Source organism: Phyllopteryx taeniolatus, chromosome 5 (genome assembly GCF_024500385.1).
Source record: "Phyllopteryx taeniolatus isolate TA_2022b chromosome 5, UOR_Ptae_1.2, whole genome shotgun sequence".
NCBI lineage: Eukaryota > Metazoa > Chordata > Actinopteri > Syngnathiformes > Syngnathidae > Phyllopteryx > Phyllopteryx taeniolatus.
This window is the reverse complement of record NC_084506.1, coordinates 23,252,718-23,280,263: the sequence shown is the minus strand read 5'-3', so window position 1 is coordinate 23,280,263 and position 27,546 is coordinate 23,252,718. Positions and strand designations below refer to the sequence as shown.

The 27,546-nt window shown below is 41.4% G+C and overlaps 2 protein-coding genes across 24 annotated transcripts in view; one reads left to right on the top strand and one right to left on the bottom strand.

Moving 5' to 3' along the window:
* The window catches only part of LOC133478172 (centrosomal protein of 290 kDa-like), a 57,948-nt gene that overhangs the window by 21,932 nt on the left and 8,470 nt on the right, over window positions 1-27,546 (top strand). For 8 of the 11 annotated variants that reach the window (XM_061773897.1, XM_061773893.1, XM_061773894.1 and 5 more), the window contains 16 exons: window positions 1,631-1,743; window positions 2,598-2,771; window positions 3,646-3,792; window positions 4,301-4,408; window positions 6,072-6,271; window positions 6,341-6,554; window positions 7,115-7,252; window positions 9,415-9,627; window positions 10,589-10,731; window positions 10,803-10,901; window positions 11,805-11,916; window positions 11,983-12,117; window positions 17,521-17,598; window positions 18,358-18,419; window positions 20,491-20,576; window positions 20,649-21,887. In XM_061773897.1, coding sequence (XP_061629881.1) covers window positions 1,631-1,743; window positions 2,598-2,771; window positions 3,646-3,792; window positions 4,301-4,408; window positions 6,072-6,271; window positions 6,341-6,554; window positions 7,115-7,252; window positions 9,415-9,627; window positions 10,589-10,731; window positions 10,803-10,901; window positions 11,805-11,916; window positions 11,983-12,117; window positions 17,521-17,598; window positions 18,358-18,419; window positions 20,491-20,576; window positions 20,649-20,707 — 2,081 coding nt within the window. In that variant the 3' untranslated portion in view covers window positions 20,708-21,887. Of the gene's footprint in view, window positions 1-1,630; window positions 1,744-2,597; window positions 2,772-3,645; window positions 3,793-4,300; window positions 4,409-6,071; window positions 6,272-6,340; window positions 6,555-7,114; window positions 7,253-8,717; window positions 8,822-9,414; window positions 9,628-10,588; window positions 10,732-10,802; window positions 10,902-11,804; window positions 11,917-11,982; window positions 12,118-17,520; window positions 17,599-18,357; window positions 18,420-20,490; window positions 20,577-20,648; window positions 21,888-27,546 lie in introns of those variants that run through there. The other 3 variants (XM_061773898.1, XM_061773901.1, XM_061773902.1) reach the window with 3 other exon arrangements.
* cep290 (centrosomal protein 290) overlaps window positions 21,862-27,546 on the bottom strand; it is a 44,901-nt gene continuing 39,216 nt past the window's right edge. For 9 of the 13 annotated variants that reach the window (XM_061773880.1, XM_061773888.1, XM_061773881.1 and 6 more), the window contains 9 exons: window positions 27,401-27,529; window positions 27,223-27,306; window positions 26,988-27,146; window positions 26,796-26,915; window positions 26,083-26,252; window positions 25,845-25,986; window positions 24,965-25,026; window positions 23,305-23,390; window positions 21,862-22,386 (listed from right to left, as the gene is read on the bottom strand). In XM_061773880.1, coding sequence (XP_061629864.1) covers window positions 22,178-22,386; window positions 23,305-23,390; window positions 24,965-25,026; window positions 25,845-25,986; window positions 26,083-26,252; window positions 26,796-26,915; window positions 26,988-27,146; window positions 27,223-27,306; window positions 27,401-27,529 — 1,161 coding nt within the window. In that variant the 3' untranslated portion in view covers window positions 21,862-22,177. Of the gene's footprint in view, window positions 22,387-23,304; window positions 23,391-24,964; window positions 25,027-25,844; window positions 25,987-26,082; window positions 26,253-26,795; window positions 26,916-26,987; window positions 27,147-27,220; window positions 27,307-27,400; window positions 27,530-27,546 lie in introns of those variants that run through there. The other 4 variants (XM_061773885.1, XR_009788610.1, XM_061773890.1 and 1 more) reach the window with 4 other exon arrangements.

The window sequence follows — 27,546 nt, the reverse complement described above, 5'->3', positions numbered from 1 at the left end:
TTCCCCTCAAAATACTGGCATTTAATTTTCCCATTGTTGCCACCCATTCAGTCCACACTAGTAGCCAGCTGCAGCTTTCACCCTACAATCTCAAAAACATGAGTAAAAACGTGCCTGAATGTTTTTTTAAAATAAGGAATTAAAACAAAAGCAGGGCTTTTGTTCTTAATGCACAAACAAAAACATGCAACACAGTATGACAGGAACGATAGTGAAAGGACATGTATAACTTAGCGTTCCTCGCAGCTCTGCCTGACTATATTAACAAAATATTTAATTTGATCTATTCTTATATTACACAGCAAAATAAATTCCATATCATGACAGTGTGATCATACAGAGTTCTAACTAAAGCATTCTGATACAAATAATAATTTTCCTAGTAATCAGTTTTTACAATTATGTATTACAAAAGAACGGAGGCTGCACGGTGGACGACTGGTTAGAGCGTCAGGCTCACAGTTCTGAGGACCCGGGTTCAATCACCGGCCCCGCCTGTGTGGAGTTTGCATGTTCCCCCCGTGCCTGCGTGGGTTTTCTCCGGGCACTCCGGTTTTCTCCCACATCCCAAAAACATGCATGAATTGGAGACTCTAAATTGCCCGTAGGTGTGAATGTGAGTGTGGATGGTTGTTTGTTTGTATGTGCCCTGAGATTGGCTGGCAACCAGTTCAGGGTGTACCCCGCCTCCTGCCCGATGATAGCAGGGATAGGCTCCAGCACGCCCGCGACCCTAGTGAGGAGAAGCGGCTCAGAAAATGGATGGATGGATGGAGGGAAAAGAACTAACGAAGAACACATTCACTCGCATTTATGCAGTGTCTCTGAACGCACCTCGCGTTTTCACGCAGCTGCGACGTGCCTGCCCTAAATGGCGGCTGTGGCCGCACTGAATTGGTTGCCAAATACAGCGTTTATCCGCCGACATATGAAGGCTCGTATATATTGTGTTCAGACAGGTTTTTCCTGGAAGTCCCAAACAAAAACTGGAACTCTTGAGTAAAAAAAGAACTTTTGTGCGTAAACTGTTCTTTCACGCTAGAATGAGCGCATTCTCAGTTACGTTCATCAGGCAGAAATGAGCTAAGTTCAGTTCACGTTTGCACAAAATATGAACTAGTTCATGAACTTTAGTTCATTGAACTCGTTCAGGCACAACACTGCATACAGTAGCAGGGGTGGGGAAAGTGTGGCCCATGGGCAACATACAGCCTGCTTTGTTCTTTACTCCAGCCCACAGAGTATTTACATTATCAAGAGTCCAATTGTATTTGCTGCATTAATTCAGCTATTTCATTCCTAAAGTTAGTAAATTAAAATGTATTTATTATTTTGTATTTATTTTGTATTCATTTCTTTAATTAAGTAATCAGTTAACACATTTATTTTAAATATATTTTTTAAATGAAAGGTTTTACATTAACATGCAATTGGTTAATTAAATATCTAAAATTTTAAAAATCTGATGAATTGGTTGCTTGAGTTATTGTAAATAATGAAATAAGCATTAGACAAGTTAAGATTCTAAATTTTACTTAAATAATTGTTAATTTATTGTAATTAATTACATTTAAAAATGAATTATTACTTCATTCATGTGGTCTTCTCCTGTCTGTATGTTGCCTCAAAGTGGAGCAGCTATCCAGAGAGAAAGAAGACCTGGAAGCTGCACTCAAAGACATCCTCCAGGCTTTGAAGGCTAAAGACACCACAAACATCCCCACTCTGAAAAGGCTGGCCAACGTAAGTACCACTATGACGTAGGGCTGGGCGATGTGGCCTTAAAATCAAATCACATATTTTTTTGGAATAAAAATCTGATTTCCCCCCTTAACTTAATTTTGCTTTTGTTCTCCCTTCTATGATTTGCTGTTTTTCGTGATACCAAACAAGCTTTGAATTCCCCCCCCCCCCCAACATTAACTTGCTTTCACATAAATAATAGAACTATGTACAAGTGCTTCCTCTTGGAAAAATTATCTCTTTAGTTAAAACATGTTCAGTACCTCGACAAAGTATTCATACCCCTTGAACTTGTTCACATTTTGCCACCTCAATCGGATTAAGTTCTCAACTTTGACTGGGCTATTCTAAGAAATGAATATTCTTACCATTCCACTGTAATTCTGCTTTTATGTTTAGGGTTATTGTCTTGCTGGAAGATGAATCACCTTCACAGTCTCAGTCTTTTGCAGCCTTCAATAGGTTTCCAACGTGCATAAATCACTGCTTTTGCAAAGTACTCCTTTCTGGTCATACGGAAAACATTTTCTCCCCTTGCGGGAATTACAGTCGTTAGTTTTTTTTTAAAGTAGTGGTTAGATTTTAGATTGTTTGTAAAAGTAAAGCTAAATACAGTGCCCAAATCACTAAACTGGCAACCCTGACTGCTTTTGTAAATTAGGTCCTTTCTGTTAGCAGCCATGTTGTTAATGGAAGCAGTGCACATCAGCAGAGACATGCTTTGAACTACGGAAATCGATTAAAAACAAAGCAAAACGTCCTGAAAAAATAAACTCTTAATTCACCCAGCCCTGACACATCTTCAACTGTTTGAAGGACTGATGTGATTTTGACCACATGCTGTTCATTCTTAGCACAACCTGAAGGTCTTTGCCACTGACATGGTGGTGAGCCTCCAAGAGGAGCATGCAAAGGCCCTCCAGGAGAAGACGAAAGCCGAAAAGGAGAACAGGAGGACCAAGAGGAAGGTGGACAATCAGGAGCAGAGACTTCGAGAGATGAAGGAGACCTGCAGATGTTTGGAGGAAGTACGACTTTCCCATCCAGTTCTCACTTGTGTCTATCAGGAAACATGTTATGTTTTTTCCCCCACATTTTAAAATGGTTTCCATGTGTCTTAATAACACATCTGTGTTATTAGGAATCCCACTGGTGTTCAAGGCAGGATGTATCACATTTTTACAAAAAATAAAAAGTTTATGTGAGGGTTAGGGTTGGGGTTTAGGATGGGTTAGGATTAGAAGGGGTTATGGTTAGTGGGATTCGTATTAACGCCACCACACTTACGTCACATACTTCTTTAGTTCTACCAGGATATGGCAGCCAATCAGATTGGAGCGATGCGTGTCCTGCAGCCAGTAACACTGGAGCAAGGCGTGTCCTGTGGGATTCCGAATAACACCCCTGTGAGATGCTTTCCTCTGTATACCTCAAAGATGAAAAATTATAGCGCATGCCCTATTTATGGTCTTGCTGAACTTAGCCCGTTTTGAGGAGGCAGTCCTGTCTCATGACTGTTAACCCCGCCCCAGCCAATGGCAAGGATGTCTTCTGCAAGGATGACACCTGTGGGTGGAGCTAGAGTGTTGCAATCAGGTTAGGTCTGGGGGTGGCTTGAAGGTGGTGGATCTTCACCCAGCATAGCTTCCAACTCATGGGCAATAAAAGGCTGTGAGGGTTATTATGTAAATTTGCAGATCTTGGACATCCTGACAACCCATTTTCAGAAATAGACAGATAAAACAAGATTTACTTGTTTCAGTTTACACTTTATGGGTAGACAGGTAATCCACACACAGACCCAACTATTTGTATACAAGCCATTAAAAGTAAATTTTCCATAATAACCCATAATAATCCTTTATATCATGGTAAAGAGTCCTGTCATTCCTTCCAATGCAGAAACTAAAGGAGAAGTCCGGCCATGAGGCAGATAGCCAGGCTGCCCTGAAGATGGCCCACAAGAGCGTCAAAGAGCTCCAAATTCGCCTGAGCAATAAAGAAGATGTGATCAAAAAGTACCTGAGCCAGCTGACTCAAGTTGGAAAGGTACAAGTGACACAAACGGTACCGTCTCTGTTGTTGTCGTCTCTCTTTTCCTTTGGCTACCGGCTACTTCAAAGCACTATTTCTTACCCCAGGTTTCCAAGCATCAACCATCAACAAGTGTTGACGTGGGCGGGGATTCAAATTTGATCTATGTTGCCTTTTAAAAGGTCCTAAATTTTCTAGATTTGACTTCCCTAAGCGTCTTTTCTGTGTTATACTCCATAGTCTCTACTTTATTGCAGTTCTCCGTTTTTTACAAATTCCTCTCCACTAAAAATGTGTCCTCCACCCGTGGAGAAAAATTTTCGTCACATCAAGAGGATCCTTGACACGCTAACATTATCTTAGCCTATTACAGTGTCTGAGCTGTGAACATATACCCCATTATAGACACAGTGCAACTCAGCCTCTGGCTAGTGGACCTCATAGCTACTGAAACAATTTCGGCTGTTTCGCCAAACACGTTAACGAATTTGAAACGGTGTTCTAACGTTGTTGATGTCATCAGGATCAAGAAGAGTTGATAAAGACACACGCAGAGGAGATGAAGACGTTGTATCAGAAGTTGGACTCCAACAACAACATGGCCCTGGATCGCATCAGACGGCAGGCAGCGGTACAGATTGTCACTTTTTGAAAATTAGTATTGGCAGTGGTGGAAACCAAGACTCGATGCAAATAGCAAAAATTTGTGGGTAGGAGATGCTCTACTAAACTGTTGATAGTTGCCTACATTAATAATCTAAACTGTATACTATGATGCCCAAACAGTTTAATGCAATTTAAAACAAATTTTACAATTATACATTTAAAAAGAAATGGCTTACAGATTATTTGATTTTGAAAAAAATACAGAAGTGCGAGGATGCTTGTGTGTATGTTGCTGCTTTACAACTCGTAAAAATAGAAATGACTACTTTTCCATCCATCCATCCATTTTCTGAGCCGCTTCTCCTCACTAGGGTCGCGGCGTGCTGGAGCCTATCCCAGCTGTCATCGGGCAGGAGGCGGGGTACACCCTGAACTGGTTGCCAGCCAATCGCAGGGCACGTAGAAACAAACAACCATTCACACTCACAGTCATGCCTACGGGCAATTTAGAGTCTATGACTAGTTTTATATTAGCCATTTTCTTCCTTTTCTGACTGACTGATTTGTACATACATGTATAGCAAAGAACTAATTTGCCAATAGTGATCCAGACCGTTCTTGCATCATCTCGAGAAAATTATCACCTTCCTTCGCCGGCATTAACCCAGCAAGAAGCCTCAAACCTTTACTAGAATCTTCCATCCTGCTGCTATTTGCTACCAAGAAATCTGATTCCACCACTAGTAAACAAACCCATACACACAGTATCATTTGACCAAGGCAGAGCGATTGAGAAAACAGGGTGAATGACTTGAATCAGGATTGTAGTCTTCTCTACTGCTGTAATTTGAATTTGTTAAAGTGCAGCCAAGCTCATTTTCATGTTTTGTTTCTAAATACATTAAATATGTTTGAAGGTAAGTGCTCAAAACAGGTGTAAAGACTGAGAACAATTTTCACTTCTAAATGATCCTGATTTTGTGAGCGGGGCTAAAAGGGGCTGGGGCGTAGACCCCACCCACTATATGAAAACCAAGCATCCTTATTCCATACAGTGGCCACTCGGTGGAATTGCACTTCCTCGTTCATAAATAACTCCACCCAGTTCTATCAGTGTAGCGTGCAATTGGCCATGAAACTATGCCCACAACTTGAAGTGTAATGTGTAGTGTAAGGGGTTTTGTGTTATTTGGGCAATGTTGCATGTTGTGTTACAAGGCAGCGGTAAAACGGACGAGATCCGCCGCCCCGCGGCCCATTGCCAGCAGTTAGAGAAGCCGTTGGAGGTTGCTTGGATTAATGGTATAGACATGCTCTTTTGATAAAGAAATGGATAGAATGCTGTCGTCTGCTAGCAGGCTAGCCATTGTGTGTTTTGCTAAATTACCCCAAGACAACCCAAGTAAACAGTTTATGCATACCTATGAGAGAATGTTTTCCACAAACCTTATGATGGAGGTTTGGTTCTTCTTTAGAAGTGGCTAATTGCATCTAAGGCAGTCTTGCAATGTTCTCTGTACTGGTACAACTATGTATGAATTGCATTAGAAGGAAATAGACTAATTCCTAAACTTTTTGCAGTATATTTATTTTCCATTATGAAAAGGTATTTACTGTCCCCCCCAAAACAACTCCAATGAATATTCAATTAAAGCATTCAGTGTTCCTTGTTTTGGACCTTCCCGCAGGAAGCCATGAAGAACCCCAGCATGGCCACGTCGACATCCAAACATATGGACCGCGTTGCAGAGTTGGAGCAGATGGTGGCCGAACAGGACGTGTCGCTCGCATCTGTCAACAGGAAGCTAAAGATGGTCGCCGCCGAGTCAGAGCGACACAAGGCGGCCATGGAAACACAGGCCAAGAAACACGGCGATGAGATCTCCAGGTATTGTTCTTTTTAACCGCCCTTCTCACAACTTGCTTCCAATGAGCTAAAATTGTATATTTGGTACAGGTTGAAAAGGTCTCATGCCGCGGAGTTGGAAGATGTGAGCTTTGATACCAAAGACCAGAGGAGCCAAATAGCAGATCTAAAGAAGGACATGGACTCCCTCCAGAATGAGCTCGAGAGCCAAAGGGAGGCCAATGTTGTGTCGCACAGCAACACCATGAAAAACATCGTGGAACGCCTCAAGCTGCAGCTGGTCCACAAAGAGAAACAGATCAAGGTAGTGATGTTTTTTTTAGATTACATAGATTAGTATTAGTTTACACGGGTGTCAAACTCATTTTCATTGCGGGTCATAGTTTGGTTTCCCAGGAGGGGGTTACGGCTGGAAAGAAATAACTGAAGAACTGCAAGATTAAACAAACAAAATAAGAAGACTTCAAAATCAATGATGGACTTTGAGCCCAGTGCTGATTGCTGTGTTTTTCGTCACAATTATAGACGTTTAAAGAAAATTACACTTCAATTTCTTTGCATCTCAGTGAAGATTTCTTGGCAGGGCATTTGTGGGCATAAACTTACAATTTTGCAGTGGTCTCAATTTTTTCAAGAGCTGTATATGAGCACCTCATTATTAGATTTGCACAACTTTATATGTAAAAATGAAGAAAGATAGTAATTTTGGTACAGATCTTCTGATAAAATGAAAATAATAGATCAATTTAGCAAGTAACATGAAGGAGACATTTAATTATCTTTAGTGGGGTACAAAAAACAATGTGTTAGGCCGGCTCAGGCTCCAGGCTTTGAGTTTGGCCCTCATGATGTTTCTTTCCTCAGGCTCTCAGCAAAGTTCTCATCGGAATGCGGACCCAGATGACATCTGCCGCAGAACAACAAGTCTTGGCCAACACTGCACAGACCGAGGAGAAACTCAACATTCAGAAGTTGGTCGACAAGCACACAATAGACCTGAAGGTGAGCTCCAAGTGTCACCCAATAGTCATTGCTGACATTTAAAATGTCCGAGTGAATATTCTTATTGTATTCTCAGTGCGTTGAATCGACCACAAACCAAAAATTCTGGTTGCGTCCAAATTATTACACGTTATGATTCAGTTGGCTTTGACACTGCCTGTCTTCCGCATACAATGCAGTCCTTTCTTCCATTCCAAGGAGACTCAATAATTCTGCCTCTATCAAATAACAAACAGAAAACCTGGCCTCAATTGGTCTTGAGGCAGTGCCACAACCTTTATGGTTACAGTGCAGACGCTTTTCTGCTCGCTCTGCTTGTTTTGCCTCTGTTTACATTTTTCCTGCTGAGAAGCTTGTTTTTCTTCTTCCAAATAAATTAGAAGCTGCGACTCCTGGATATTTTTAAACCTGTGGGATTGTACTTTTTTTGTAGATAGTCAGTTGTTGCCATATTCCAATATTTTTTGATAGTCCCTTACCATAACGTGACCGTGGCCTGCTAATTAGCACAAGCCTGCTATTAGCAATGAGACCAGCAATAAGATGCCTCCCTTTTCCACTGAAGACTATCACAAACTGCTCCAGAAGATGGCGGTCCTGGAAACGAAACTCCACCATCTTGAAGCGTATTTGGATGTGAATGGACAGTCGGGGAATGAAACCACTCTAGCAATGTCTCAAAATGGTGAACAGAAGCATGGTAACAGACACCCACTTAGCTCCACAAGGTGGACGGCTCTGGACTGTGGAAACGGTAATGGATCATCCAGCTGTACTCCCTGGAATTTACTGGGAGCAAAGCCAAAACATATGGAACATCTAAAAGGGAGGACAGAACAGCAGCAGATTACCGAGGAATCCGCTGGCCTGGCTTGCGTGCGTCTTCAACCCAGAGAAATCAGCCATGGACAGTCGCTACAGCAAAGGGCAAGAAAAGAGGACGCAAGTCAATGTAAAACATTGACATCAGACTTACAAATAGGTTTGAGCCACTTTTACAAGACCCTGCCCAAGAATGCTCATCCCCCACCACCACTGAAAGGTATGTAACTAAATCATACAAGAAGAAAAAAAGGCACCCCAAACGTTAATAGTTGGTGATGGAGCTGTCAAGGATGTGAAACATTTTTGCAGTGAGAAGAACACCAAAGTACTGTGTTTTACCAATGATATGGTGTCTGATATCTCAAAAAAAATATATTGGAGGTCACTAATGCAGTGTTTAGATGCTGAGGTTTTCATAAGTGGACCTCTCCCAATGGTATGATTTGGAGATGAAGGTTTCAGTAGGCTCAGTCAATTAAATAAGTGGCTTAAAGAAGTGTGTACTGCGCTATCCGTGAGCTTCATTGACAATTTCTGCATTTTTTGGGAACACAGACATCTTTACAAGGCAGACGGTTTCTGTCTCAATGGACTAGGGGCTAAGTTATTGGCTGCCAACATTTTTTACTGTGTACGTCAGCCAGCGGCCCAAAAGGAAAACATTGGCCTTGTTGACGCGGCTGAAGGACAAAAAAGGCAGGAGTCTCCAGTTATGCCCAAATCATCGGAGGAACAAGAGATAAGGTAAAGCACATTGAGTTAACTTGTGTATGAAATACGCCAAATAAATAAATTTGCTTTGCTTAAAGAATTTCCACCCAATGCATCCCAAAAGAGTGATACCAGTCGTGGTTTGAGGATAAATATATGGGTTTCCACACCAAAAACCCAGGCTAGTGCTGTCCTAACAAGTTTTTTTGCGTGAATTGATTAAGTCTGCTCAGATAAGAGGATAAATGTCTTCTTCGACAATCAGAACAGTCCAGTTGTGATCGATTTAGTGCCCTGAGCGTGTAGTATTTGTGAGTTGAATGTGTGCCTTTAAGGGGCGTGGCTTAGCGAGTGCCACCAGGAGCAGTTGGCTAATTAGTCCGCATGTTACTTGGTCTGAGTTGTGGCCGACACCAGCCCCTTGCGAGTGTTCTTATTTTGTATTTGTGTGTTTGACTGTTTATCCCGTTCAATAAACAGCTCGAAGTGCACCGACGACTTTGGCTCTCTTTGCTCTCATGCAAAGCCATTACACAAAATAAAAAAAATCAACCGAGCGACAGCTTGTAGCTCAAAAAAGTCGTAAGGTAAAGGTAACACTTCTTTTCCAATCGTCTCTCATGCAGGCTCAGGTGCAGGAGTTGAGCGACCAACTGGAAGTGGCAAATGATTCGTCTAGAAAGGGCGAGAACAAACTGAAGGCTCAGGTGGACAACCTGAACAAGAAGCTGCAGAGGAGCCTCAGCAGTCAGAAGGCGCTCCGCACTCAATTGGAGGAGAAAGAACAAGAGTTCCACGAGTTGGAGAAGCAAATCAAGAGCCGGAGTGACCCCGCTCAGGTTGTTAAAGGAGTGTGGAAAAACACAACGGGATACTTGGGTGTGGCTGGACTCTTTGGGGAACCTCACACATCACTATGACCGATTTGATACGTATCTATTCTGTTTTCATTGACAACCATACAAAACATTTACTATATATATATATATATATAGCTCCTACGATAACATTCACGCCTATGAAAGATGTTACAATTCACTCCAATTATGATTCCATTCGCTCCAGTTGAGTTGCGATATGATTCACTCTAATTCCTAAAGCGATACCTGTCACTAGGACTACAGCACACTCTAATTACGATACGACGCGATTCACTCGAATTATGATATTGGTGCGATATAATTCACTCCAAATGCAATGCGGTTTAATGTGTGCCACTCCAATTATGATAACATACAATTGCTTCAAATTGTGACTCCATACGATTCTTTCCAATTGTGGTACGAATCACTCCATCCACAAAGCGATACAAGCCAGTCTATGTCAATACAATTGACTCCAATTATGATGTGATATGATTCACTGCAATTATGATACGATACAATTCCCAACAATTATAATGTGATACGATTCATTCCAATTGTATTACTCTTTCAAATCACAGTGCCATACAAGTCGCTGTGTTTATCATACAATTAATTTCAATTACAATACTCCAGTTGTTAAATATGATTTACTGTATTACTATTATGATACAAGTTACTCCATTTACAATACGATTAATTCCAATTACAGTACAATACGTGACACTCCTACTCTTTTCTCTAACTACAATGCAATACGATTCAATCTAATTATGATGCGATACACTTTTTTAATGACAGTGAATTGTATGCCCAGATGTAGTTATTCCTAACACTGTTCTTAATCTTACTGAGACAATTTGCACATTTCTTTGCTTCCAACTTTGTGGGGCTTATCAAGCTTGTTTCTATTCATTTAAATGCTTTCATTGGACAGAGCAAAGAGAAAGTAGTGCAATGGGAGGAGGCTAAGAAGTGGCAAGCCAGGTTGGACAAGGTCAAGAACGTTCTGAAGGACAAGGAACAACAAAACTACTGCCTGTCGAGGCAACTTAATTCTATAAAAGACCTCTATGCCAAGTCAGTGTTTCAACTATTTGACCAGATAAGTCTTTTCGTTCAACCTGTCAGTGTTGACTGTGTTGGCGCAGGCTGGAGCGAGAGAAGAACACAACGCAGAAGAAGACCAAAGCTAGGGGATTGACGGCTGATCCGGTTGTAGAGAAGGAGACTCAGTTGATCACTGCAAAGTACGTATTAGTCCTAGCAACAATAAACCCATCCATCTTGTTCTCAATTCATTAGAATTACTCGTTGGTTTCAGACAGCTGACTTGGGGTGAGAGGCAGGATACACCCTGGACTGGTTGCCAGTCAATTAAAGGGACACATAGTTAAACGAGCATTCACATTTATACCTAGAGTGCATCTGGAAAGTATTCAAACCATTTTACCTTTTCCACATTTTGTTATGTTACAGCCTCATCCCAAAATGGAATAAATACAATTTTTCCCTCAAAATTCCACACACAACATCCCATAATGACAACATGAAAAAAGCATTACATAGATGAGTGTGTGCCTTTCCAAATCTTGTCCACTCAACTGAATTTACCACAAGTGGACTTCAATTAAGCTGTATGAACCGCTCAAGGATGATCAGTGGAAACATGAAGCACCTGAACTCAATTTTGAGCTTCGTGGCAAAGGCTGTGAATACTTGTGTATGTGATTTCTTAGTTTATTTTTAATAAATTTGCAAAAAAAAAAATCACATCATTATGGGGTTTTGTGTTTAGAATTTTGAAGAAAAAAAATTAATGTATTTATTCCATTTTGGAGTGAGGCTGTAACATAAAATGTGAAAAAAAGTGAAGCACTGTGAATATTTTCCAGATGCACTATATAGACAATGAAAACTCCAGACCGGGAAGCTGAACTGAGGTTTCAACCCATAATTTTCAAACTGTGACTCTAACCAGTCGGCCACCGTGCCGCCCACATTTAAAGCATGCAGCAAATTTCACACATACTAGATTCTGAAAGGGTGGCTCACTGCTACTGAAATGAACTACTGAAATATGCATATTTGAAGTTGTGCATATCTCTCAGACTACTACTACTAAAAGCTTGTGTTTTGGGGTAACCTTGCAGGCAACACCAAACTGGGAATGGCGAGTTAACCGAGAAGTTGAGCCAATCCCTGGAGGAAAGACTGCGATCCTTAGAAAACCACATGTCCAGCAAGTCTCAGAAAGCACCACTTGTGAGTTGATTTTTTTGTTTCATGTGCATCAAGTATTGGCGCATTTCGATGTTGCGTCTGCTTCAGGTACCAAAGAAAGACAGTGAGACTCCTTCACAAAGCGACGGGGACCTCCAGACGGAAAACCTCAAGCTGGTTTCAGACAATCTGGAGCTGCGCCTCCAGCTCGCGCAGGCTAACATAGACCTGCCAAGATTGAAGGTAGACATCACGGCACTCAAAAAAATTAACAATTACAATAAAAATTATATAAATACGCTACAGTTTTCCTAAATGACATTAAATCAGCAGTTAGCTATGCACACTTAGCTTGCGCTAGCTAATTATTTTGACGTTTTGATTATGTTTCGTGTTTCAATCCAATTGTAATGCGATACGATTCACTCTCATTAGAATGCAGTAGGAGTCACTGTAATTGTGATGTGATTTGATTCATTCCAATTACAATGCAATACAATTTTCTCCAGTTACGATTCGAATAACCCAAAACAAAATGTGATAAGATTCCCTCTAGTTCTGATTTGATACACTCCAGTTATGAAGCAATACAATTCACACCAATTACGATGCCTTATGGTCACTGCAATTATGACGTCATTCATTCAGTACAAGTCATTGTAATTACGATAGTTTACTGCAATTATGAATGGATATAAGTCACTCTTTTTACGGTATGATTCACTCCAATTACAGTGCGATAAAATCCAGTTATGATGTGACATGATTCACTTCGATTATGACTTGAAAAAGATACTCTAATTACGATACGACTCACTACAATTTTGATTTTATACGAGTCATTAATTTCTATACAACAGGGATGGGCAAGTGGCGGGCACACTTGGAGTGACCCCTCAATTAATTTTAGGATTATTTATTTATTTATTTTTTAGCGCTAATCAGAATCAGAATAATGCAGCCCTATGGGTGGCACAAGTCAGTGCAAACGGTAGGCCGGTCCCAAGCCCGGATAAATGCAGAGGGCTGCGTCAGGAAGGGCATCCGGCTTAAAACTTTGCCAAACAAATATGAGCGTTCATCCAAAGAATTCCATACCGGATCGGTCGTGGACCGGATTAACAACGTCCGTCAACCTGCAGGGCGCCGTTGGAAATTCAGCTACTGTGGGTCGAAGTCAAAGAAGAAGAAGAGGTGGAAAGTGGGTTCTTCGGCAGAAAGAGAAGAGGAAAGCACAGAGCCTAGAACTGAATGTGGGGACTTTGAATGTCGGGACTATGACAGGAAAATCTCCAGAATTGGTTGACATGATGATTAGGAGAAAGGTTGATATATTGTGTGTCCAGGAGAGCAGGTGGAAAGGCAGTAAGGCTGGAAGTTTAGGGGCAGGGTTTAAATTACTTTACCATGGTGTAGATGGGAAGATAAATGGAGTCAGGGTTATTTTAAAAGAAGAATTGGCTAAGAATGTCTTGGAGGTGAAAAGAGTATCAGATCGAGTGATGAGGCTGAAACTTGAAATTGAGGGTGTTATGTGTAATGTGATTAGTGGCTATGCCCCACAGGTAGGATGTGACCTAGAGGTGAAAGAGAAATTCTGGTAGGAGCTAGACGAAGTAGTTCTGAGCATCCCAGACAGAGAGAGTCGTAATTGGTGCAGATTGTAATGGACATGTTGGTGAAGGTAATAGGGGTGATTAAGAAGTGATGGGTAAGTACGGCATCCAGGAAAGGAACTTGGAAGGACAGATGGTGGTAGACTTTGCAACAAGGATGCAAATGGCTGTAGTGAACACTTTTTTCCAGAAGAGGCACGAACATAGGGTGACCTACAAGAGCGGAGGTTGAAGCACGCAAGTGGATTACATCTTGTGCAGACGATGTAATCTGAAAGAGGTTACCAACTGTAAGGTAGTGGCAGTGGAGAGTGTGGCTAGACAGCATAGGATGGTGGTGTGTAAGGTGACTCTGGTGGTGGGGAGGAAGATTAGGAAGACAAAGACAGAGAAGAGAACCATGTGATGGAAGCTGAGACAGGACGAGGGTTGTGCAGCTTTTCGGGAAGAGGTGAGACAGGCTCTCGGTGGACGGGAGGAGCTTCCAGAAGACTGGATCACTGCAGCCAAGGTGATCAGAGAGGCAGGCAGGAGAGTACTTGGTGTATCTTCTGGCAGGAAAGGAGAGAAGGAGACTTGGTGGTGGAACCTCACAGTACAGGAAATCATACAAGGAAAAAGGTTAGCTAAGAAGTGGGACACTGAGAGGACCGAGGAGAGGCGAAAGGAATACATTGAGATGCGACACAGGGCAAAGGTAGAGGTGGCAAAGGCCAAACAAGAGGCATATGATATGTATGGCAGGTTGGACACTAAAGAAGGAGAAAAGGATCTATACAGGCTGGCCAGACAGAGGGATATAGATGGGAAGGATGTGCAGCAGGTTAGGGTGATTAAGGATAGAGATGGAAATATGTTGACTGGTGCCAGCAGTGTGCTAGCTAGATGGAAAGAATACTTTGAGGAGTTGATGAATGAGGAAAATGAGAGCGAAGGGAGAGTAGAAGAGGAAAGTGTGGTGGACCAGCAAGTGGCAATGATTAGTAAGGGGGAAGTTAGAAAGGCATTAAAGAGGATGAAAAATGGAAAGGCAGTGGGTCCTGATGACATTCCTGTGGAGGTATGGAAGCATCTGGAGAGGTGGCTGTGGAGTTTTTGACCAGCTTGTTCAATAGAATTCTAGTGCGTGAGAAGATGGGCGGTACGGTGGGCGACTGGTTAGAGCGTCAGCCTCACAGTTCTGAGGACCGGGGTTCAATCCCCGGCCCCGCCTGTGTGGAGTTTGCATGTTCTCCCCGTGCCTGCGTGGGTTTTCTCCGGGCACTCCGGTTTCCTCCCACATCCCAAAAACATGCATGAATTGGAGACTCTAAATTGCCCGTAGGTGTGAATGTGAGTGTGAATGGTTGTTTGTTTGTATGTGCCCTGCGATTGGCTGGCAACCAGTTCAGGGTGTACCCCGCCTCCTGCCCGATAATAGCTGGGATAGGCTCCAGCACGCCCGCGACCCTAGTGAGGAGAAGCGGCTCAGAAAATGGATGGATGGATGGATGAGAAGATGCCTGAGGAATGGAGGAAAAGTGTACTGGTGCCCATTTTTAAGAACAAATGTGATGTGCAGAGCTGTGGGAACTAAAGAGGAATAAAGTTGATGAGCCACACAATGAAGTTATGGGAAAGAGTAGTGGAGGCTAGACTCAGGACAGAAGTGAGTATTTGCGAACAACAGTATGGTTTCATGCCTAGAAAGAGTACCACAGATGCATTATTTGCCTTGAGGATGTTGATGGAAAAGTACAGAGAAGGTCAGAAGGAGCTACATTGTGCCTTTGTAGATCTAGAGAAAGCCTATGACAGAGTACCCAGAGAGGAACTGTGGTACTGCATGCGGAAGTCTGGAGTGGCAGAGAAGTATGTTATAATAATACAGGACATGTATGAGGGCAGCAGAACAGCGGTGAGGTGTGCTGTAGGTGTTACAGACGAATTTAAGGTGGACGTGGGACTGCATCAGGGATCAGCCCTGAGCCCCTTCCTTTTTGCAGTGGTGATGGATAGGCTGACAGATGAGGTTAGACTGAAATCCCCGTGGATCATGATGTTTGCAGTTGACATTGTGATCTGCATTGAAAGCAGGGAGCAGCTGGAGAGAGGAGGAATGAAGATTAGCCAAAGTAAGACAGAATATATGGGCATGAATGAGAGGGGAGGTTGGGGAAGAGTGAGGCTACAGGGAGAAGAGATAGCAAGGGTGGAGGATTTTAAATACTTGGGGTCAACCGTCCAGAGCAATGGTGAGTGTGGTCAGGAAGTGAAGAAACGGGTCCAAGCAGGTTGGAACGGGTGGAGGAAGGTGTCAGGTGTGTTATGTGACAGAAGAGTCTCTGCTAGGATGAAGGGCAAAGTTTATAAAACAGTGGTGAGGCCGGCCATGATGTACGGATTAGAGACAGTGGCACTGAAGAGACAACAGGAAGCACAGTTGGACGTGGCAAAATGAAGATGTTGAGGTTCGCTCTCGGAGTGACCAGGTTGGATAAAATTTGAAATGAGCTCATCAGAGGGACAGCCAAGGTTCGATGTTTTGGAGACAAAGTTAGAGAGAGCAGACTTCGATGGTTTGGACACGTCCAGAGAAGAAATAGTGAGTATATTGGTAGAAGGATGATGAGGATGGAGCTGCCAGGCAAGAGACCTAGAGGAAGACCAAAGAGAAGGTTGATGGATGTCGTGAGGGAAGACATGTAGGCAGTTGGTGTTCGAGAGGAGGATGCAGGAGATAGGCTTACATGGAAAAGGATGACGCGCTGTGGCGACCCCTAAAGGGACAAGCCGAAAGGAAAAGAAGAAGAATCAGAATCATCTTCATTTGCCAAGTATGTCCATAAAACACACAAGGAATTTGTCTCCGGTAGTTGGAGGCGCTCTAGTACGACAACAGACAGTCAATTGACAGACAGCACTTTTGAGACAAAGATATTGAGAAAACGCTAGATCTTCTCCATCAGAGGAAAAGAGTGGTGATCCCTTGATGAAAATCAGCAGGAAGGGAGAATAATGATGAAATGGCGAAAAGCTGCGGCAAGAGAAAACCCGACCAGGAAAATCGCAGTCCCATGTGGCCCCCTGTTAGCACTGACAAAAAATTGTGGACCCCGTCATCATTTAAGTTGCCCATCCCTGCTATATGATTCACTCCAATTGCAATGTAATTCAATCCAATTACGATGCGGTCTGATTCACACTCTAGTTACGATGTGATACTATTCACTCCAATTATTATGCAATACAAGTCACTCTAATCGCGAGGCGATACGATTCTCTCGAAATATAATGCAATAGACAACTGTAATGTGATTTGATTCACTCAAATTATGATGTTAACTACAATTACAGTTTGATAAGTCACTCTCATTACGGTACGAGTCACTACAGTTACATGCAATATGATTCAATACGAGTCATTCAAATATAAATGTGATAAAAGTCACTCCAATCAGTGTTGTACAATTTACTTATATTATGATTCAATTTGATTCACTCAATTACCATCCAATACGATCCACCACAATTACGATGCGATACGAATCACTAACATTACAATACAATTGTCTTCAATTATGATCCAATTCACAACAATTACGATGCGATACAATACACTCCAATTGCAATGTGATGTGATTCACTCTAATTATGAAGCAATAAGAGTCGCTATGATGCAATATGATTATTTCGAATTACGATGTGATATTCGTCTTCACTCCCATTACAGTTTGATATGAGTCACTCTCATTACAGTGTGATTCATACAATTAGGATGAAATACGATTCAATATGTATCACAAGTCATTCTAATTTCATTGCAATAGCATTCGCTTCAATAATGATGTGATACAATTTACTATTTGTTTTCGTTTTTTTTTTTTTTTTTATACACTCCAGTTACAATGTTATTTGATTCACTCCAGCAATGATGCAATACGAGTCCCTCTAAATTGCGATATGATTTACTCCACTTTCGGTGCGATACAACTCACACTATATTTGATCAAATTGTTCTTTTTTTTTTTTTTGGTTTTGGTTTTCTCAGGATAAAGTTGCAAATCTGGAGGAGATGTGCAGTGCACTGAAGAATGACAATGCTGGAAGTCTTTCTCATACCTGCGAAGTATGTGGAATTAATGTTTTCTATTAGGGCAGAAGTATTTAAACAATGATTGAGTTGTGCTGTTGCCTTATTACATCACCATAGTTGATTTGACATAAAACAATCATGTATAGTATATTTAGACACATAACTGTCTTTTGAGCTGCTCAAAATGGAGGTAAAGTGGCTGTCATTTCTTAATGGTCAATGCCATATTTTTCTGAAAGCTTTTAAAGAGGTTAGTCTACACTTGAAATGCATGTTGAGTGGTTTACTGTATGTATATATAAATCCATTGTGGTTGTGTAGAAAGACAAAATGAAATTTTGTCTCCCGAAGTCTTAAACAAGGAATGTTTCACTGGATGCCGGCATGGTTACCGACTGGTTAGCACATCTGCCTCACAGTTGTGGGGACCGGGGTTCAAATGCTGGCCCCGCCTGTGTGGAGTTTGCATGTTCTCCCCGTGCCTGGGTGGGTTTTCTCCAGGCACTCCGGTTTCCTCCCACATCCCAAAAACATGCGTGGTGGGTTGATTGGAGACTCTAAATTGCCCGTAGGTGTGATTGTGAGTGCGAATGGTTGTTTGTTTCGTGTGCCCTGCGATTGGCTGGCGACCGGTTCGGGGTGTACCCCGCTTCTCGCCCGAAGATAGCTGGGATAGGCTCCAGGATGCCCGCGACCCTAGTGAGGATAAGCGGTAAAGGAAATGGATGGACGGATGTTTCACTGGTTTAAAATGTCTGCTGTGAGTGATGTGTGGATTTGTTACATTTTGAGGCTGACACATTGAACAACCCTGACAACGTGGGGACAGGAACAGATGTCACCAAGGAAGTCAGGTATGAAAATGAGACTCTCTCAGACAGAAGCATTTTTGAGAAATGAAAAACTGCGATCAAGTATTCCTTAGCCCCTGTTCTCCTCTCTCGCTGCCGAGAAATGAGACAATCGTATTTAACATCACTTAAAGAGATGAAAACAAAACGCTCTAACTTGCACTTTTCTCTAAATATGGGGAAACGTGTGCTTGCTTCAAGCAACACACCATACAATTTTGTCTAATAAAGGTTTGCTAGCTTAATAGTAACATATAATGCAAAATGGCATAGGGGGGCTCATGGAAAGTAAGTTAGTAACTATAACCTTCAAACAAATGCTACTTTAACACATACAGAGCAGCAACACATCCAAACAGCGCATACAATATAAACAAAATAATAGTCACAGGCATACAGTGGATATTAGAAGTCTACACACCCCTGTTCAAATGCCAGGTTTTTATGCTATACAAAGAACAGACAAGGCTGGATGAGACAAATGTGGTCTCTCACAATGGCACTATGTCAGACTACTGCCAGGAAATCCTGCCATGTCGCGGTCAGAACAATGGCAACACTACATGGCAGATACTACAATATTACGGTATCTCGTCTTTTACGATCATTGGGCTAATCTTGTAAAATCACTAATTTTTTTTGCATAATTTTCCCACTTTGTTTAAGATCATCAAACAAATCTAAATATCAGAGAAAGATGACCCAAGTAAACATAAAATGCAGTTTTTAAGTGGTGATTTTATTTATTAATGCAAAAAGAAACTATTAAAACCTACAAAAGCTACTTGGCCCTGTGTCAAAAAGTAATGGCCCCCTGACAATGAGTCTTTCACATCTCTGGAGATAAGCCTCAAGCATGAACAGCCCTGTTAAGGTTAGCCACAGCATTTTAATCAAATTCAATTCTAAACTTTGGCTAGGCCACTGCAAAACCTTTTTTTTTTTAAATAAATAAAAATTGTTGACTTGCTGGTGTGTTTTAGTTGTCCAGCAGCAAAATCACAAACTGATGGCCGAGCATCGTTGTACAAGATTTTCTTGTAAAGAGCAAAAGTCACAGTTCAATCACAGCAAGTCATCCAGGTCCTGAAGGACCAAAGCAGCCCCAGACAACCACACTACCACCACCATGTTTGGCTGTTGGTATGTTCTTTTTCTGAAATACTGTGTTACATTTACGCCAGATGTAAGGAGACACACACCTTCCCAACTTCCAAAACCTTCATCTGTCAGTCCATAGAAAATTCTCCCAAAAGTCTATTAAATCATTCAGATGTTTTTTTTTTGCTTTATGTTCCTTTTGGCCAGCGGTAATTTTCGCCTTGGAACTCTGCCATGGATGCCGTTTTTGCCCACTCTCTTCCTTATTGTTGAGTCATGAACACTGACCTTAACTGAAGTAAAGGGAGGCCTGCAGTTCTTTAGGTGTTGTCCTGCGTTCCTTTGTGACCTTCTGGATGAGTCGTCGCTGTGCTCTTGTGGTAATTTTTGTAAGCCAGCGCCAGCCACTCCTGGGAAGCTTCACCACTGTTCTATGTTTCTCCATTTGGGGGTAATGGCTCTCACCATGGTTCACTTGGAATCCTAACGCTTTGGAAATGGCTTTTGTAACTAGATGTCAATTAATTTAGTAATTTTGTATTCTTGGGATCGTGGCATTTTGTTGCAGCTTTTTGAGATCTTTTGGGTGATTTTATTTTGTCGAACAGGTTCTATTTAGGTCATTTCTCATTTGAATAGGTCTGGAGGTAATCAGACTTAGGTTTGGTCAGTGAAAATAAACCAAAAAACATGATTATCCACAGTTAACACATACAGGGCCAGGTAGCTTTGAATAGTTTTTCCCCTTTAATAAAAACACCTTTTAAAAACAGCTTTTTATGTTTACTTAGATTATCTTTGTCTGATATTTGCGTTTGTATGATGATCTTAAATATTAATGTGGGGAAACTATGCAAAAATATAAGAATTTGAGACTGGGGCGAATATTATTTCACGACACTGTATTACACTGAAGGTGTGCAAATTGCCTGTATCATTAAAAAAAAAGCTGACTTAAAAATGGTGTCACCAGCAAACTGAAGAAAGACAACGCAGAGCAGAAACAGGCGCCAGACGAGAACAGCGATGTGAATGGAGAGATACCTAAAAGCGACAAAGGTGACACTCCCGCACGCGTTTTACACTACAATTTTATTTAAATACCTCTAAAAACTCTCACGTTTTACTTAGATAACAAAGAGCCAAGAAGTCCCTTGCAGGTGGCTGAAGCTGAGGATAGCCACGTTTAAAGTGATGTCGAATTTCACTATTCCATAATATGTCCCCATTGAAAAGTATTTTTAATTACCAATAGAATGATAGCAGAGGGAATTATCTCTAGTTTTGCCTGTAACGACTGTAAATGTGCTTTATTTGTAAGCATGATCAGTGGTCTGACAATTAAAGGAAAAAAAATGCAAAAATTATAATAATGATGCTTTGAGGTCATTTTAGTTTTTATTTGATCACATGTGAAGTTGCTTTATTTTATAGTACAGCTAACATACACAGGAGCCATTATTTCGGCTCCTAGTGTATACCTGACAAAATTGCCTGGTTAAAAAGGGGAAAAAGGTAATATCTGAATAGATTTTTGTAAAAATATATAGGCCTAGGTTTTTAGTGTATTTCATGTCAAAAAAACAAACCCAAATATTCCACTCGATTGTGTTCATTTGTGATATAGAGTTTGGGGCAAAAGTAGGCACCGGTATGCATTTTTTCAATTTTTTTTTTTTTCAATTGAGGAAGGGAGGAAGGACAGATGACTAACTACAAACCTTAACCAAGGCTAAAAACTATTTTTAATTTACTATTTTTAAACACTTATCCTGCCTTAAACCTCTATTTTGAATCCCTAATCCTGTCTTGAAACATTAGTTTGAAACTCCAAACCCTAACACTTGCCTAGAAAACCAAATTTGAAACCTTAACCCTTGTTTAAAACCTTAACCCTGGCTTAAACCCCTATTTTGAAACCCAAATCCTGCCTTGAGACCTTAGTTTGAAATATTCTGTGAAACCCAAACACTTGCCTTAAACCATAATTTGAGACCTTAATATTGTTTAAAACCTTAACTTGAAACCATTAACTACAAACCCTAACCCTGGCTAGAGACCCAACTTTGAAATCGCAGCCCTGGCTTGAAACGTTAATTAGAAACCCCAATCCTGTCTTGTAAACCTACTTCGAAACCCTAAACCTGTTAAGAAGTCCTAACACACAAATAAAAAAATAAAAAAAGTGGTTGCTGTTAACAAGTCAACTCTTTTTTAAATGTCACTAATAGACCTGGGAACGTCTTGAAGTTGTCCTATTAGTGAGGACAAAGAGCATATCAGTACCTGGACCTAATGCTGGGTATCGAGGATATCGAATAAATGCTCCAACAGGTAGCCACAATAACCAGTGTAATGTTTTATTAGTAAATACAAACAGTGCAGTACTACATGATAACTTTACATTTGTAAACAATTGTATACATATACTACATTTGAAGCTGCCCTTGTGAAAGTAACATTTATCTCTTACATACGTAAGACTTCAAACTGCTTTTGTTGTTACTAAATATCATTGTCCTATTGACAATGAATAGCTCACATGACACTGATACTTCACCCTACCAAGGCACTGAAAGGTTTATTCGCTCAAGTAATATATAAGACAACAGGAAGTTATTAAAAGCCACAGAACCAATTTTGATCTGAGGCCCTGCTCTTTAGGCACGATCACACACTTTCCTCAGCTGCTCCTCCAGCACGACGTTCTTCTTCAACTCCAAGTTGTAGTTATACTTCAAGTCCTCGATCTCTTCAAAGAAAGCGGCGTCCACCTTGCCCAGTTCGTCCTTCAGCTGTTGCACTTGGACTTCCAGTTTGCTTTTCTCTGCCTCCGCCCACTTGAGGAGATCTTTCAACTTCCTGTAATCTTATCAAGTACAAGAAGAGAGGATTTAGTTTCTAGAATACATGCAAATTCAGTCGCCTTTCAGCGAAATTCGCCGTTTTGAACTCAAAATAGGTCATTTCCATGAATCATATAGATCCGATGAGTTTTGCCGGGGGGAGTAGGGAGGACGCCATAGGCTGTTTCGTACTCCTTGAACGCTGGCAGCTAGATCCATTCCACACATCCACCATCAAGACACAGATGTAATTTCTGAATATTACTCCGCGGTGGACTAATATGCTGCCTGAGGTTCCGCTTGTGCGCTCCAAGTCACAGGAGTTGACGAGACCAGAAAAAAACTTACTCCGCTTCTGCTCTTAATAAGTAACGGTACTTTTACTCTGGAGCGATGTCAGGGATTATGTCACACATTTTTCAAAAAAATCAGAAATGACCAATAAAAACAGAATAATATTGTACTTAATATTTTCCTGGAGGATGCATTTGGGATTAGCCTTTGAAGCTGGTAATAGTGAAAAATGAAGTTAAACACAATGATTTCAGTCAATTCTTTTCCAGAATGAAAGTGCTTAAAGAGGAGGATGCTATTCATGTGGCACAGCTTGAAGCAGGCATCATGTGTAGGTGGAGATGAGCTTCGCTCAATTTGGAGGCCAAAACAAAAAAGCAAAGAAATGAGGCAAATTTAATTATAATCTTAAATTTGTACATAAGCGTACTTGAGCGCTCTAAATAAATGTTTTTGTGGGTGAAGAAAATGTGTTTATTTTTTGCCTTATTGTACTCTTCAGAGTCTTCCAGATTGCTTAATTTATATTAAAATCCCAAAAAGATTTCTGCAGGGGCTCCGGGGATCCCCCCCAGACCACCCTACAATGTTTTTTTTGTCACCTCTTTCAGAATGTGTGGAATATAGTGTGTGTGTGGCAGTGTTACCTGTGTCTTGTTTGGACATCCCGTCGTATTGCTCGCTGTACTCATCCAGTTTTTGTTTTAACTCAGAGTTCTCTTTCCTCAACTCGCTGTGGACAAATAATATAGATTAAAACAATAGTCCTTCAATGCATTTGCACCCTCATTGTAACCCCTGTTGCATTTTTGGAATAATATGCAATAATGTAAGGAAAAAAATGAAATACAAATCCTTCGCATTGTATAAACGTATGCTGGTACCAAGGAGTTGTGGAAAATTGTGCTTTCGTTCCAATATGGTATGTAACGTCTGTTTAAATGTATATATATAAGACGTTACATTTTCACTGCTTACCCGAGAAGCATGACGCCCTTGTGGGCGCCGCCATATTGACATTGTTATCATATGAATGTCGTTGGATGTGGTTGGACGTTTGGTGGTGGTCGGGCCGGAGGCACAGAATGGCAGCCACGCTTCTGTCAGACTGCCCCAGGGAAACTATGGCTACACAAGTAGCTTACCACCACTAGGGTGTGACTGTAGAGTTAATGAATAGTGTATGCATTTGGGAAGTGTTTTGAGCTGCTTGCAAAAGCGCTAAATAAGTGTAATGCATCACTGTTATTATATCTGTTGCTACTGCACTGGACGGCAGTAATGCTCACCCGTGAGTTTTTTATACTTCTCGACGAAAAGGGCTAGTTAGTCAGCAGCTTTTAAAAAGAAAGTAATCACTTTTGCCGAAGGCGTAGGGAACCGGGAAGCAGCTGGGCAGTTCAATTTAAATTAATCGTATGTGAGATTGTGGAGGAAATCGAAGGAGAAAATCCTCCAAGAAAAAGCACATGCAAGAGCTTCAGGACGTGGGAGTGTTGTGAGTGTTCTCATTTTGTATCGTCCTGTTAAATAAAAGGCCCAAATGCGAGGGCACTGCAGTACTTTAATGCTCTATTTCTTTTTTTCACTTTCGAGCGGCACTGTATCTGAAGCCCGCTTGTAACGCAAATTTTGGACCACAACACAGAAAAAAAAGACTAAGTAACAGCTTGTAACTCAAAAACTCCAAACTCATCAGTCAAGTTGCCACTGTATTATTGATGAAAACAAAAGGTCATAAAATGCATTTGTACAAATAAAGTTGTTGAGGTCAACTACCACTAATTATTTCCCCTGAGCATTTATTGAATAATATTTAAAAAAAATGTAGCAATTTGCATCGCGTGAAAGTGGAATTTAATTTGAAACAAAAATGACTATTACGGAGAAATGCAGCAAAATGGTAAGAATTGCTGCAAACTGGAAGTATCGAATTAGCATAACTCTCTGGAATAAAAACAAGGACACCCAAACAACAATGGAGAGCGATCACATATCAGAATTTACGGGAACGCGAGTTGCCGTTAAAGAAGTCCCGACAAAATTTTTAATACTAAGCAGGGAATGTCTTAGCAAAATGCAAAGACTGTGAACTAGAGAATCTGTTTATGTGCCTTGCTATGTGCTGCTGTTTTGATCAGCAACAGACTTAAAATGGCCTCAGGATTTAATGATTTCATAATTATACCAGGTTTTTTAAAAGTATTTTTCTTTTCTTTTATATTTTTTTTGTGGATAACGCAGTGGCAACAAACTGTGACACAGTGTTCATTACAGTCGAGGGATGGACATACGCTCTATTCATACCTAATTTCCTTGGAGACATCTGCTTCTGTATGCGGACCCCCAGCAACGTTCAATTTGTCAGCCTGTAAAAATGACGAAACGTTAACAACAAAGGATTTAGGTCCCTACAGTTCTCCCAGCAGATAAGGCAGGGTAAAATGCAGAATACAAGTTGGGTCCTGCTAGGCTAAAGGCAAATGCTGACTAATTGCCTCTGCCTTCCACCTAACATCACAAACTCGAGCGTGACCAACTGCAGTGGGCTACACAACGTGAAACGAAACAACAATAATACAGATTCAAGATGCTGCTGTTAAGCTATACCGGGGGTGGGCAAAGTATGACCCCCAGGCCACATACAGCCAATATTGCGCCGTGCGACTGACTGGCAACCAGTTCAGGGTGTATCCCAGCCTTTCGCCCGAAGTCAGCTGGGATAGGCTCCAGCGGCCTAACCAGGATAAGCGGTGTTGAAAATGGATGAATGGATTTTATATATTTAGATTTAAAAAAATTGTATTACTTTTTTTAATTTATTTTTTTCCCTCTTTTAGCTGGCGGTAAAAAAAAAAAATAATAAAAAAAAAAATATCATCAGATATGGCCCTTAGGTCCAAAAGTTTGTCCAACCTTGAGCTAGATGGACGAGCCTTACACCAAGCCAACATACTCTGTATGTAGCGAGTCGGTGGACTGCGTATTTAGTTCCATCCTTGTCTCACAAATTTGGCTCATATCCGTCAGTATACTAGATCGTCAAACGCAGACCATTTAATCTACCTTGGGAATTTACTGCAGCAGGTTATAGTCTACCAAGACTAGGACTGGGCTAATTGATTGTGTGTGCGTAGGGCACTGTATCCCAGGAGTCTGATAGGGACAGTAAGTGGCCGAACTCTACCTGATCTTCGAGTTGCCGGATACGGAATTGTGACTTCTCCTCGCGTCGGTTCGCCTCCTTCAACTTCTGTTTGAGTTCCGCCATGGTGGAGGTTTTCATTGAGAGTTCCTTCTCCAGCTCCTTCATCTTGTTTTCAAACATTCTGCAGGCGCGAGTGTAAAAAAAAAATATTAAAAAAAGAAGGGGAAAAAAAACCAGTTGGGATCAATTTCTGAAGTTGGTGAGTCAGCCTTCTTACCGAGTCACCACAGACGCTTTGGAGGACTTGCCTTCAGTTACTTCCACGGCGGGTCTGGACAGCGCTTCCCAGAGTCTTTGCTTGGTTTCCTCTAGCTCGGCCTCCAACTTCTCACAGGTCAGCTCCACGCTGGTCTTGGACACTCTCAGCCTCTCTGCGGCCTCAGCTTCCTGATAACCGACATTTGACAATCGATTTGGGATCTAACAGGAACGAGTCATTGACATGTCCCCCTTCCCCCACCCCAAAAGAAAAAGATAAATGTCTATATTATTAGTTCAAACCTTGTGTGTGTATCACCTTTGAAAACTCAAAATAGCAATTCATTCATTAGCTTGGGCTTGTCAATAGCCACTCAAGCAGACCAAAAGCATACACGTGGCGAAGGCTCTGTAACTTCTGCAAACAAACGAGCCTCAACTTAGCTTCTCCCCGACAAAAAGACCTTAGAATGGTCGAAATGTATCATTCGATACAGTCTTGACACCAATTACTACTTTTATATTAGCCAGCGCTTTGGTGGCATCTTAGGTTTTACAGAAAGAGCACAAAATAGGCTGATAGCCACAAACAGAGGAGTTTTTCATTGAATAGCTGAGTTTGGGTTCCACAGGAAAAAAACAAAAAACGCAATTAGGTGAATGTGCAAATGGTGTACTGTAAATATAAGTTCACTGTATATTCATCAGCATCATGCTGGTCTTCATCATTACCCTTTTGACTTGCTTTCTTAGACGTTCATTCTCCATCACTATCTTCTCCAGTCCTCTGCATTTAGATTCCAATTTGCGAATCTCGGCTCCATGTTCACCTTTCAATCTGTCATATTCCGCCTAGAAGACAAAAGACGATTGTTGGTCAAGTCTGCTTTGGTAAAAATGGGCATGCCATGTGCGAAAAACAACCTGTAGCTTTTTGTGTTTTTGTTCCAAGGTCTTGTCCTGACTTTGAGTTGCCGAGGTTTTCTTTAGCGCCTCGTTCTCCTTTTGTACCCTCTCCACCACCTTCTTCATCAAGTGGATGGTCTTCTCAAGTTCGGCCACTGTTTTCCCGCTGTAGCTAATCTGTTGAGGATCCCATAACATGATTGTCTGGTTTTATAAAAAGGAGACAAGTTTGTGAATTTCTGAGAGGTCACACTTTGGTATTGGCAAGCCTCTTCTGCAAATCGGCATGTTCCTTTTTCAGGACCCTGAACATCTCCTCCTGGTCTGCAACTTTACTCTAGAAAAACAAAGTAATCACCCACTAATCTAGATTGACAAACTGTGACCAGGTACTTCTCAGTGCCAGCAACCACGTCGAAAGTGGTGCGTACCTTTAACATTGGCAGGTCAGTGTTGGCCTGCGCCAGTCTGAGACGGAGCTCCAGATTCTCTGAGGCCAGTTTGAGGTTTTCCTTTTGGAGATCCAGGTCTCTTGGCAACGCCGTATCTTTCTCTGACGTCTAAAGTAAGGCAAAGA